This window comes from Prosopis cineraria, unplaced genomic scaffold (assembly GCF_029017545.1).
Source record: "Prosopis cineraria cultivar Desert tree isolate PC_DT_omini unplaced genomic scaffold, ASM2901754v1 PC9, whole genome shotgun sequence".
Classification (NCBI taxonomy): domain Eukaryota; kingdom Viridiplantae; phylum Streptophyta; class Magnoliopsida; order Fabales; family Fabaceae; genus Prosopis; species Prosopis cineraria.
The window spans coordinates 32,811,217-32,823,272 of NW_026555340.1; the positions used below are offsets into that span (position 1 = coordinate 32,811,217).

The 12,056-nt window shown below is 38.1% G+C and overlaps 1 protein-coding gene across 3 annotated transcripts; it reads left to right on the forward strand.

The window, feature by feature from the left end:
• LOC129320198 (kinesin-like protein KIN-12C) lies at positions 1–11,833 on the forward strand. 3 transcript variants are annotated; one of them, XR_008595693.1, is made up of 35 exons: positions 1–617; positions 708–863; positions 1,103–1,186; positions 1,277–1,396; positions 1,515–1,628; positions 1,717–1,809; positions 1,916–2,076; positions 2,161–2,235; positions 2,358–2,445; positions 2,560–2,618; positions 2,714–2,777; positions 2,919–2,984; positions 3,079–3,240; positions 3,350–3,454; positions 3,619–3,854; positions 3,927–3,996; positions 4,100–4,153; positions 4,242–4,300; positions 4,485–4,551; positions 4,634–4,693; positions 5,130–6,879; positions 7,016–7,086; positions 7,239–8,528; positions 8,645–8,752; positions 8,945–9,108; positions 9,233–9,320; positions 9,417–9,491; positions 9,640–9,876; positions 10,263–10,361; positions 10,453–10,527; positions 10,602–10,660; positions 11,005–11,116; positions 11,230–11,337; positions 11,416–11,636; positions 11,727–11,833. XR_008595693.1 is itself a non-coding variant. In XM_054965477.1 (35 exons), exons 1-34 carry the CDS (start codon positions 66–68, stop codon positions 11,548–11,550), a joined length of 6,816 nt encoding a protein of 2,271 aa, XP_054821452.1. In that variant the 5' UTR covers positions 1–65; the 3' UTR covers positions 11,551–11,595; positions 11,727–11,833. The 3 variants fall into 3 exon arrangements, 1 of the variants encoding a protein (XP_054821452.1); XR_008595692.1 differs by having other exon boundaries at positions 11,416–11,617; XM_054965477.1 differs by having other exon boundaries at positions 11,416–11,595.
• Positions 11,834–12,056: the final 223 nt, after the last annotated feature.

Here is a 12,056-nt window from a genome sequence, read left to right on the forward strand (position 1 = left end):
GGAAGTTCTGATGGTCATCTGAAGACTACAGGTCCATTATCTACAAGCAAAATTCGAGTAACAGAATGTTTAAAGAAAGCTCTACTCGAACTCTAGGTCGGAACACATCGAGGAACCCTCAATTTGAAGCAAACGAGAATGAGTTTGAAGCCTCACAAAACAAATATAACTACCCACCTCCGAGAACCCCTTTGAACACTATACCAGACCCGTGGCAGTGCCAAAAGGAGCCTGAAGAATCTGATGCTAATTCTCATTACAAACTCGAAGCTCGGTCGGGTCGATCATCCGATAAAAGATGTGAAGCTTCATCCGATAGGTTTGGAAACCTCAGCTTGAACTATGGGACTCCGAGATTTTTGGGTCGTAATGGAAAGGCAAATTCGGAGCCAAACTCTGCGCAAAGCACCCCGGCAAGAAATGCCTCTAGAATTTCACTTGGTGGCGCAGGGGGAATTTGTCCTGGCACCAGAGTTCAATACCCAGGAGGAGGAAAAGCAGGGAGTTCCGGTACATTTTTTAAGGGTGTTTCAGTTGCAAACTCAGAATTTTCCGAGGAGGTTCAGCATTTCGAGCTCAAAGAAGACCCTTCTTTCTGGATGGATCATAATGTGCAGGTTTTGTTGATTGATTTTCTTGTCATAATCAGTGCCTGATATCTTATTTCATCAAGTTTCTTGAGTGTGAGTCGTGGTTGATGCCTTCAGGTACTGATAAGAATTCGACCCCTAAATAATATTGAGAAATTTTCACAAGGACATGGCCGGTGCTTGAGACAGGAAACTGCGCAGACTCTGGTTTGGGTTGGCCATCCTGAAACCAGATTCACCTTTGATCATATAGCATGCGAGACATTATCTCAGGTGCGACATAACCAAAAAAATTCTCAATCAACGTGAATTTTGTTTTGTTTAACATGGCAGAGATGCCTTCTTTCAGTTTTCGAAGTGAATTGCAAATTAGTTCAAAGGGGTATATCACGGTTGTGGTTGTTCAAAGAGATATATCACGATTGTGGCTCAAGAGGCCTGGAAAATCAACAAATGAAGGAGCATATTGAATGTTTATTTCTTATATATGCTTACTGCATAAATTGGTGCAGGAAAATCTGTTCAGAGTTGCTGGGATGCCCATGGTCGAGAATTGTTTGTCTGGTTATAATAGCTGTATGTTTGCTTATGGTCAGGTATGAGCGATGAGCCTGCGTTTCGGGCAGTTTGTTTTTCTAGTTGTTATTTCATTTGTCTTGCAGCTGAACTTAAAGCTTCTTCTGCAGACCGGCAGCGGCAAGACGTATACAATGATGGGTGAGATAAAAGAGGAAGAAGGACACCTAACTGAAAAAAGCGGGATAACGCCAAGAGTTTTTGATTTTTTATTTATGAGAATTAAACTGGTGAGATGTTTAGAATGTACACGTTTCTGTTTGAATGATTTTTATACCAGTTTGATGTGGTTTCCTGGATTACTGTTGTTTTTGACATTGAGTTTATCAAACACGTTCCGTTATGTAGGAAGAAGAGAGCAGAAGGGATGATAAACTGAGATACAGTTGCAAATGTTCCTTTTTAGAGATATACAATGAGCAAATAACAGATCTTTTAGAGCCTTCATCCACTAATCTGCAAGTAATCCAAAATTTGTATTTTTTAATTTGTTCCAGATCTAGTTCACATTCTAAATAACTGAGCCTATAACGTCCTGTTTTCTCTGTAGCTCAGAGAAGATACAAAGAAGGGGGTATACGTTGAAAACCTTTCTGAATATAGTGTGGGAACTGTGAGCGATGTTCTCAAGCTCGTGTTACAGGTGGGGTCTGTTCAAACGTGTAAAATTACAACCTAGATTGATATCATAGGTTAGTGCTTGACCATGCATGGCATACTTACATCATCCTACATAATTGCTTACACAGGGCACTGCAAATAGAAAGGTGGCCGCAACTCATATGAATTGTAAGAGCAGTCGGTCTCACAGCGTTTTCACTTGTATTATTGAAAGCCGTTGGGAGAAAGATTCTATGACTCATTTTAGGTTCGCAAGGTTAAATTTGGTAGATCTAGCTGGTTCTGAAAGGTAAGCACTGATTTATGATCATAGTGTTCTATGCATACTGTCAGTATCCTCTGTACAGTTGTTTTAACTTCCACATTTATGTAGGCAGAAGAGCTCTGGCACAGATAGTGAACGATTGAAAGAAGCAGCAAATATAAATAAATCCTTGTCTACACTTGGGTAAGTTTACTAAGGACCTGCTTTTTATTTGTTGTTCATATACTGCAGTGACGTGTTGAGCACAAATACAGTACTGACTAAACTAGATTGATCTTTATTATTCCTTTATTTGGTCTACATAGCTTGGTCATAATGAATTTGGTGGATCTGACGCATGGGAAACCACGACATGTCCCCTATCGAGATTCACGGCTTACATTTCTTCTTCAGGTCATTCATAGAGCTTTGAAAGCCAGGAATTTTTCTTCTTGGCAACTACATTCTACAACTTTACACAATGTTCTATGTAGTACGATTATTCTATTTTGAAAAATTTATATACAGGATTCTCTCGGGGGCAACTCAAAAACAGTGATGATTGCAAATGTCAGCCCATCCATTTGGTTTGTGGAAAACTGTTTATTGAAATGAGGTGATAGTCTTTTGCCCTTTATTTTGTTTCCTTAAATACTTAATATATATTTTGCTGCTCATGCAGCTCCGCAAATGAAACGCTAAGTACTTTGAAGTTTGCTCAGCGAGCCAAGCTGGTTCAAAACAATGTAATCATTCTTCTTCTTCTTTTAACCCAAACAATTTACTCATTCTACCCAGTGATTTTACACACATGCATATCATTATGAAGTTTCTTTTCTATTGATTGATAAGAGATGCCTTGATTTTCTTCCTCGTCCTCCAAAAAGGTAAAAGTAAACGAAGGCACTTCAGGCGACATAAATGCACTGCAGTGGCAAATCCAACAGTTAAAGGTATTGACAGTAATAGTTATGTTGTTGAAAGTTTCCCACAGAAATGTCACTTCACAGAGCTGCCTCAACTGTGTTGTTAACTGAAATTGAACAGAGTCAATTATCCTTTCTGATAAAGCACAAAAATTTTCGGAGTCTCACGTCAAATTTGGAGCCATATCCTGAGCTTCATAGGTTGAGTGAATTGTCAGAAGGATGCAACTCTTTCATGGAGAAGGCAACAATGGGCCACAAGCTGTGTCTTCAAACCAAAGAGGTAATTTTCATGTCAAATTCTCTGGTTAGTTGGCTCTTGGTATCAAGAGCTTTATTAGTTTTCAAGGGATTGTATCCCAATGATGTCAGAGGTGTTTTATATCTGGCAGATGACATGCATGAAAGCTACTTTGTTAGGAGCATTGAGGAGAGAAAAACTGGCTGAGATCGCAATTCAGAATTTAAATGCTGAAATCGAACGCCTGAACCGCTTGGTATGTCCACTTTTGGTAAACAAATTCCTTTTTCAGGTTTCCTCCCTTTAGTCGCACTAAAAACACTAAGAGATGTCGCTGCCCAAATTTATGTTGCTTTGTCATGTGGTTAAGCACCTATGATGATTGATCTCACGAGCTTAAAATCCATTTGTCCTCTGTAGGCTCGGCAAAGGGAAGAGGATACTCAACATACCGCATTTAAGTTGAGGTTCTGTGAGGAGAAAATTGATCAACTTGAATTATTAGTAGATGGTGCCTTGTCGCCCGAGGAGCACCTCTCGAAGGAAAACAGGGCTTTGAAAAAGGAGATTAAGGAGCTTCAAGCGAGGATTGAGAACAACACAGAGACAACCAGGCTTGCTTTGGAGAATGATAGAATTTTACACCAACTGCGACAGTAAGTTAAATGGAGAACTTATGCTCTTATCCGCTTGCTGGAAGCCAATTATCAAGTTGCATTAATGACCAGGTTCCAAGACTTTTACGAGCATGGAGAGCGAGAAAGATTGCTGACAGAACTTTCCCAATTACGCGATCATGTTAAGTAGATCTTAACGTTTTCCCCATTCTCTTCTAAAAGGTAATTTCACCTTGCTCAATGATCGATATTATGGATTTCTGAAACCGGTGCTTCATGTGCAGCTAGTTGTCAGCCTTCAAGAAAAACTCACGTTTTCAATGCGAAATGAAAGCCAGGTCAAATAATCTACTAATTAATAATTATGCAGTTCTAGTTTAGCTTTTCTAAGTGTCCTATTTTTAGCCGGTTACTCTTTGATTTCAGGATAATGATACTAAACAAGAGTTGGAAGATTGCCAGATCATGAATTCTAAATTGCTTCGGTAGGCAGTGTGCCTCTAGAAACCATAATAACTTATTTTCATTCTCCAAACGACTGTTTCGGCCATTTATGCCATTGCTTTGTTTCCTCATTAGAAATGACAAAGTTAAATAAATCGAGGCCGGAAATGTCTAGCTGGACTTAAATTTTCTAATCTCTACCTTTCTCCTTAATTTATTTTGCAGCGATGTAGATAGATTACAAACAGAACTTGTAAAGTATATTAGCTGCGACCAAGCAAAGTCCGATTCTGTAAGAATTGCTTATGATATATCTAAAGTTCTTTCAGCATGTGGCTGAATTCTTCATATTTAATCATTCTTCATTTTTGTAGGTTCTAAATTCTTCATTTGAGCTTCCAAATGAACTGATGAAGACTGATAAATGTTCGCTGGTGAGAATAAATATAAGAATGATTTTCAGCTCAACATATTTTTTAAAGCAGTTAGGTTTTTATTAGAGTTTTTTGCAGAAACATATTATACACATATGATGATCGCTTCTATATGCTTCTGAATGCGTTGTATTTTCAAGATGAATATGATAGACATTTCAGGATTTTAAATTTGAGAAGCAAGAAAAGAGATACTACTCTCTTCCCTTGCAATTTTGTCTTAAGCATTGAGCAATAACTGAAACATCTTGCGTATATTATTTGTTGACAAAATTACCACCGGAGGATATCTAATAATTTCATTCCTTAGATTATTTATTATTCACTATATCAAAAGCAGGAACTTATATTTAGGGTTTGGTGAAACTAGTCAAAGAATATACGGATACGTCCTTTTTTCTTTAATGATCAAGTCCATTATCTTTATATTTTACAGGTTGGTACAGTATCTCTGAAAAGTGATTTTGGAAATGAGATGGCATTCAATACTTGGACAGTTGATGATGTCGAAGGACATGCTTTAGGTGCCTCAGAAATGCTCACTAATAATAATGAAGAAAACAGGCAGAAAATGTTGGAAGCCAAACTGGAAAGAATGAGTAAGGATCTTGAGGAGGTTAAGCTGCTTAACGACCAATACCAAGAAAAATGGGCGCTTCAGTTATCCCAAAAACACCAGATTGAATCAGTCTGCGACGAGGTTGAGATGGAAACAACAAGAACAATTTTGCATTTGCAGGAAGAGATTGCAAATCTTCAGTCAGATTTAGAGGGGAGGTTATGTTCCACTGCTCGGGAAAATACAGAGCTAAGGAATATGGTAGCTACAAAAGAGGAGGAAATTAGGACACTGTGTTTGGAGTGGGAAAGAGCAATCTTTGAGCTAACAACCTTTCTTCTAGATGGCTCTAGATCTCTCAGAGATGCCTGTGGCCAAGTAGAAAGCATCACTGGTTCATTTCCTGAAGGAAACGCTAGGATTGCTGAACACATCGGCATGGCTGTCAAAAGCCATATGGAGAAGGAGGAAACAATTCAGAAGCTGGAACGTAGCTTGGAAGAAGCACAGAAGATGGTATTGGACATGGAGTTGAAGGTAAGTTCCTTAAAAGAAGCAACTGCAACCTTAAGTGCGTTTCAACAATTACACAATGAAGACTCCGTTCAGTTAAGAGTGTCGTTGGATGAGAAGGCCGATATGTTAAGGTTTTTAGAAAATGAAGTGAAATGTAAAGATGAACAGCTTAGAAAAGCAGATAAACGAGCTGACGCTGCATTTTTGTTAGTGAGATGGCTTTCTGATAATCAAAATATTTTTCATACAAATGATTTAGCAGGAGATATTTCGATCCCTGAACAGGATGTGCACAGTAAGCTGGGTAGTCAGACCATTTTTGAGGAGCAAGGTGATAGGAATCATCTCATATCAAATGAACTCATGGCTCAAGTTGAGTTGACGAAAACAGAAGTACTGGAGATGAATGCTGCTGCTGAAGCCTTTTGTGAAGATAGAGAAATGCATATGGCCGATTTCCAAACAAGTGCCTTCAGCCTTTCTCCTGCTAGTAGGGACTTTGTTCTGGACCCTGTCAAACAAAATCAGGATACGAGAATAAAAATAAAGGATTTAAATATGCACAATAACAGTTCTGCATGTTGTGCGGCTGACACCCTCATAGCAGATACAAACAAATTTCTGAAGTTGGAAGACTGGCCTCACATACTACATCAGATACAAAGGGAACTAGTTGACATGAATATAAAACTGAGCATCATACAGAATTATACTAGCACAGAAATGGATCTGTCTAATTGCTCATTAATAGACAACGATCTCATGGATTTTGATGCATCGAGTGCTGATAGTTCTTCAGTTTCCGATTCATCAACTGAAACTGAGAGCATTGTTTCTGGAAGCATATTGCGTGGATCCAGAAGTAAATGTGGAATAAAGTTCCCTGGAAAAATAACTGAACAGATAGCGAATCCAAAATCTGAAATTCAAGCTGATAATCAAGAATCAGAAAATACAGATCATCATGTGAAGATATCAATCCAAAGTAAAGCAGCAGCATCCTTTCTTAGAAAAGAATTATATGCCACGTACAAAGCTTTTAATGAGCAGAATGTTCATTTTTCTGAACTTCTTAAAGAATTGGATGATGGAAGTTGTTCTTGCATAAAAGGTAGCAATTTACTCTTCTCCTTCCATTTCTACTTCTTCCACTTTCCATTTATAAATGTTGTTGATTAAGAAACTTCCTTTTGTATCCAGTCATCTGAAATTACTAGAAAGGTCTTAATCATGTTATTGAATCACAGAACAAAGAAAGGAGACTCCTTGTGAGTTGATGATTCAAAAAGTTGAGGCAGGCAACCAAAATGATCCAAAGGTACCCAACTTCCTTTTAATAGCCAGACTCTCCTAAAATGACTGAAGAACAGTTATATAATCTAATAATTATTAATTCTTAACACTGCTCGACATCAGAATTTTAACTAAGCAGGCACTTTTATATTCTTTGGTTGTTTACCTATATTTCAGATATTAGTTGACATGACAGCGAGACTTGATGATGGCTTGACCAAATTTGAGCAAGCTCATGCAACGGTTAAGGAAGCAGATTTTATGCTACATGCTTTGACAAAGGCATATGAAGATGCAAAACAGTTGAGTGTTACATGGAAGCAGGCAAATGAAAACCTGATGACAGAGAGAGCAAGCTTGACAGACGAGATTCAGAAACTTAAATCTTCAATATGCCGTAAAGAAGAAGAAAACCAGTTACTGAAGGATCACATCAATTCCAGTTTGACAGAGATGGCAAACTCAGTTTCTATACTTGAAGAGTGTTTTTTGCAAGTGCAAACAGATGTTGAGAAGAAATTCGTCTCAATTTTTTCTAACGTTTTGCAGACTCAGGGGGAGATGATATTCTCCACAAAAGGCCTAAGAACATCTCTAGAAGATATAATTTCTTGGGCTATGGAGGAAAGATTTGTATCTTTCGTACTAAAAAATTGCTATATAACGGAGCTTGTGAGTAAATTCCCCTTCTTTAGGGTAAAGCATAACTTCCGATCAACCAAAGAAGAGAAATTGTGTAAGTTTCTGGAAGTTTGCCCCAGTGCAGAGTCTGTCATGGCTACAAGTAATGAAGGCTCGGGGAAAAGAGATCAAGCAGGCCAAATTTTGCAAGAGGAGCAGGACTTGCCCAATAGTAATTTAATGTATGAACATATGGCCCTTAAAAAGGAATTAGAGAGGAAACAAGAGCTACTGGAGGGTTTGTTTTTTGACTTTAGGCTGTTGCAGGAGTTAGCTTCCAACGGAAAAGACATTAAGGAGGAGACTGAAAAGTTAATAACATCTTTGAGCCAAGTTCGATATGAGCTTGAGATAAAAACAAATCATCTGGAAGACACTCTGGTACAGAATAGAAAACTTGAAGGTTCTCTTGCTGAAACTGAAAGGATCTTATCCACTTCAAATCACGAGCTTAAGCTTGCTCAAGAATTGATCGGCAAACTTTCAGATCAAAATACTGAGTTAAGGGAGATTTTGAAAGAACTCTATGCTAAAAAGGCTGAAGCCGAGGAGCAGTTGAATGAACAGAAAGATGTGATCAAAGGTTTGGAGAAAGAAATTGTTAACTTGACCTCTTCACTGGAAAATAACTCACTTTCCTTGCTGGAAGGCATTGAGGATGAATTAAGGAAGGCGATCATAGAGAGAGACCAGCTTCATGAGGAAGTTTCTGTCTTAAATGACAAACTTGAGATGGCTTATTCATTGGCTGACGAAAAGGAAGCCATTGCCATAGAAGCCCGTCAGGTAGAAGCCATTGACACTTCCTTTTTCTTTCTTTCTTTTTTTTCTTGGGGTCTTCACCTGTCGAATGAAATTAATAGATGGAATTTCCTTTGGTGAATCTTAATTCTCACTTTTAGAAGTCAGAGGCTAGTAAGCTCTATGCTGAACAGAAGGAAGAGGAAGTCAAGATTCTTGAACATTCCGTTGAGGAGCTTGAGGGTACCATAAATGTTTTAGAGAAAAAGGTTAGTTGCATGTATTATTACTGTGTATGGGAAGTCTTGGGACAATGATCAATGTCATGTTATAAATATTTACTATCGTATGTACTTGACACTTAAGATGGCGTGGCAAAATAAATATACTTGGTGTTTTACGGAAGCACTTATTCCGGATCAGATCATCTTTCTAATGAATAAAATCCGTTATCGCTATAGGTGTATGAAATGGATGAAGAGGTGGGAAGACATCATTTAATTAGGGATTCACTAGAAAAGAAACTCCAAGCTTTGGAGGAGAGACTGCAAGCAGTTGACAGTTTACCCCAAAATGCAGATTCAGATATCATCAAAGTTCAACAACCTGAAGAGCAAATGTCTAGGTTAGAATTGTTCTCTTGATTTATTTTTGTAGAAATTCAGGGTTTAATAATTGTTCTCTTCTTAACAGTATTGTTGGTTGTTGGTTTTAAACATCTGAATGTCCAACAAAAAATTCTGATGCAGACAACCATCCCGTAGAATAACGGAACTTCATGAGGCACTTAATCGGATAAGAATTCTTGAAGAGGAAAAGGCCGAACAAGATAAGCAGGTATCTTCCATAAAGCATTTTTTTTTTGGCCTGAAAATAAAGGGCAGTTGAATCATATGCAAGTTTTGAATTTTGACATTGTTCATATTTTGAAAGATTAAACAATGGAAAGAGTACATATCTGAAGTCGTATTGCATGCGGAAGCTCAGGCCTCGCAGCACCAACAGAAGGTAAAAGCACATTAAGATAACATTCTTCCAGCAACTTTTTGGCTCCAATTTTGTTGAGAATACCTGTATTTTTTCGAATCCAAGCAGTAAATTTCATCTAGTTGGTATGCTTGTCTGACACTCTCTTTTGCTTCCGCATCCTTAATAGTACAAAACCCTGGAGTCCATGTTTCGTGAAGTGAAAAAGGAAATGTCAAATTTAACATCAACAGCACCATTGGAGAAGGTCGAGAAAAGCTCAATGAGGGCACGAGGTTCTAGCTCACCATTCAGATGCATTTCAAATCTTGTTCAGCAGATGAATCAGGAGAAAGATCAGGAATTGTCTGTGGCAAATCTCCGAGTGGAGGAACTAGAAGCACTAGCAGCTAGCCGGCAGAAGGAGGTCAGATCGTTTCTCTCCCCCTTCACTATCACTGCATATATTCTTCTTCTTCTTCTTTTTTTTTTGCCATATCACTGCATAGATTCTTGAAAACCAAACTCCCGTATAATCTTCATGCGGAGATGATAAGAATTATAATTATAAATCTTATAACGAAAGAAAAGGAAAAATGAAGTTTTGATACAAAAGTTAAATGATTCCATTGAAGTTCTCTTGAGGGTCACTTGAATCATAAGTAGTTGAAAATTGTTTAGCATGTAGTTCCGTATCCAGATTCTATAATACTCTCAATTTGGATGTGTGCATAGCATTTGAATTCAAATAGAATCTTTGGATGTTGTTAACCGAAAAATTCTCATGTGCTGATTGTGTTTCATATCTGTCAGGTATGCCTGCTACAAACAAGGCTGGCTGCTACCGAAAGCATGACCCATGATGTCATTCGGGACCTTCTAGGTGTCAAAATGGACCTCACGAACTACGCAGTAAGTTTCGGTTTCATCTTTTATAAACGAGAGTTTTTCGTTTGCAGTTTCTCATTCCCTTTCCCTTAACCTTTTTCTTCTTGCATTTTAGACTTTGGTAGACCAAAACCAGATTCTGAAATTAGTGGAAGAGGCTCATAATTTAAGAGTGGAGTTATTTGCTAAGGTACTTGATGCCAAAACCATGACGTATTGTCTATTTTACTATGCGTCATCTTAATTATCGTTTATCTTTATTAGGAAAAAGAGATTCAGGACCAAAGTCTGCTGATTAATGAACTGATTGAAGAAAGAGAGAGGTTAGTATAATGAAATTATGTTTTAATAATCCGTTTCTCCTATGTAATGCGATCTGATTGCCTTTTATCTGGAATAGTTATGATTGCACGAGCATCTTTGTCAAATATTTTAGCTACTATCATCCGTGTATGGGGGCATTTGGAAGAGTTTCCTCTTATTATCTAAAAGGAACTTTGACATTTATTAGTCACTTGCTAGGGATGCTTCCAAATTGTGAATTAAACAGAAGCATCCTTCTGTTTGAATTATAAGTTCATTCTATGAGTTAAGAGCACAAGCAGGGGTTATAATGGCTCCAGACTTTCTTAGCCATAATTCTCAATTCATTCATCATGTCACTCAGCTGTAAATTGGTGATGAGAAGTAAAGATGCAGATATAATAGCTTCCCAAATAGCCTTACAGAGACTCCAAGAGCGAGATCAATTGCTTTCAGCACAGAGGGAAATGTTGAAGGTTGAAAATATCACATATTTCAAAACTTTTCAATTGTAATATTCGCCCCCAGTAAATATTAATTTATTTTATGATGAAGCATCGTTTATCAATTCTCGCCGTTTTTCTTGTAGATGGATAAGACCAGTCTCATGAAGAAGGTTGCAGAACTGGATGATATGGTGAAAACTCTTTCCGCAACAAGAGATAACCAACTTGTCCAACACTCGTCAAAGATTAAGGCATGCTGACTCATTATTTATGCCGCAACAGTTACTTCGCAGTTCTCACTCATGTGCCCTTCGTTTTCTCGTTTACAGGATAGGAGCTCTCAAAAATTGGATAGTGCTGGGATCACTAGGAGACTGTCACAATGTGAACGGCTTCTTTCTCGGGAGAATGACAAGCTTGTTCAGTATTGCAAATCTTCTGCTGCTAATAACCCACACCGCTAGACCACCAGCTTAGAACATGGAAGCAGAACCGACTCCTACGCTGCTGTATTTTGCCTGAGTCATGCTTGTTGGTTTAAGAAATATTGGTTACTTTCACTCGTTACTGCAAAATATCCTCATGAATCAGCTTGTTTCACCTGACTTAGCAGGCATCCTTTCTGTTTGTGTCGATGCAGGCACCATTATGTAAAGCAGTTGATTTTGAACAAGTTATTCTCACGTTTACCAAAATGTTTTACAACTCTCAACAGTGATGGGGCAATTCATGGAATCAATGATACAGGCATACGCTTTCATTCGATCCCAAGAGTATGTAATATATATACGTGCCTAAGGCTTTCGAGGTTAACTCTTCTATTCGTTTCTTTTGCAGAATTCTTCCACAGACCATGAGGATGCAGCGAGCACGTTTATTAGAGGACCAAAAGACATTCTTATAAGGTTCCAAGTATTGGCTGTGTTTGCTACCATGCTGCTTGTATTTTACTATTCTCCCCACATTTTCC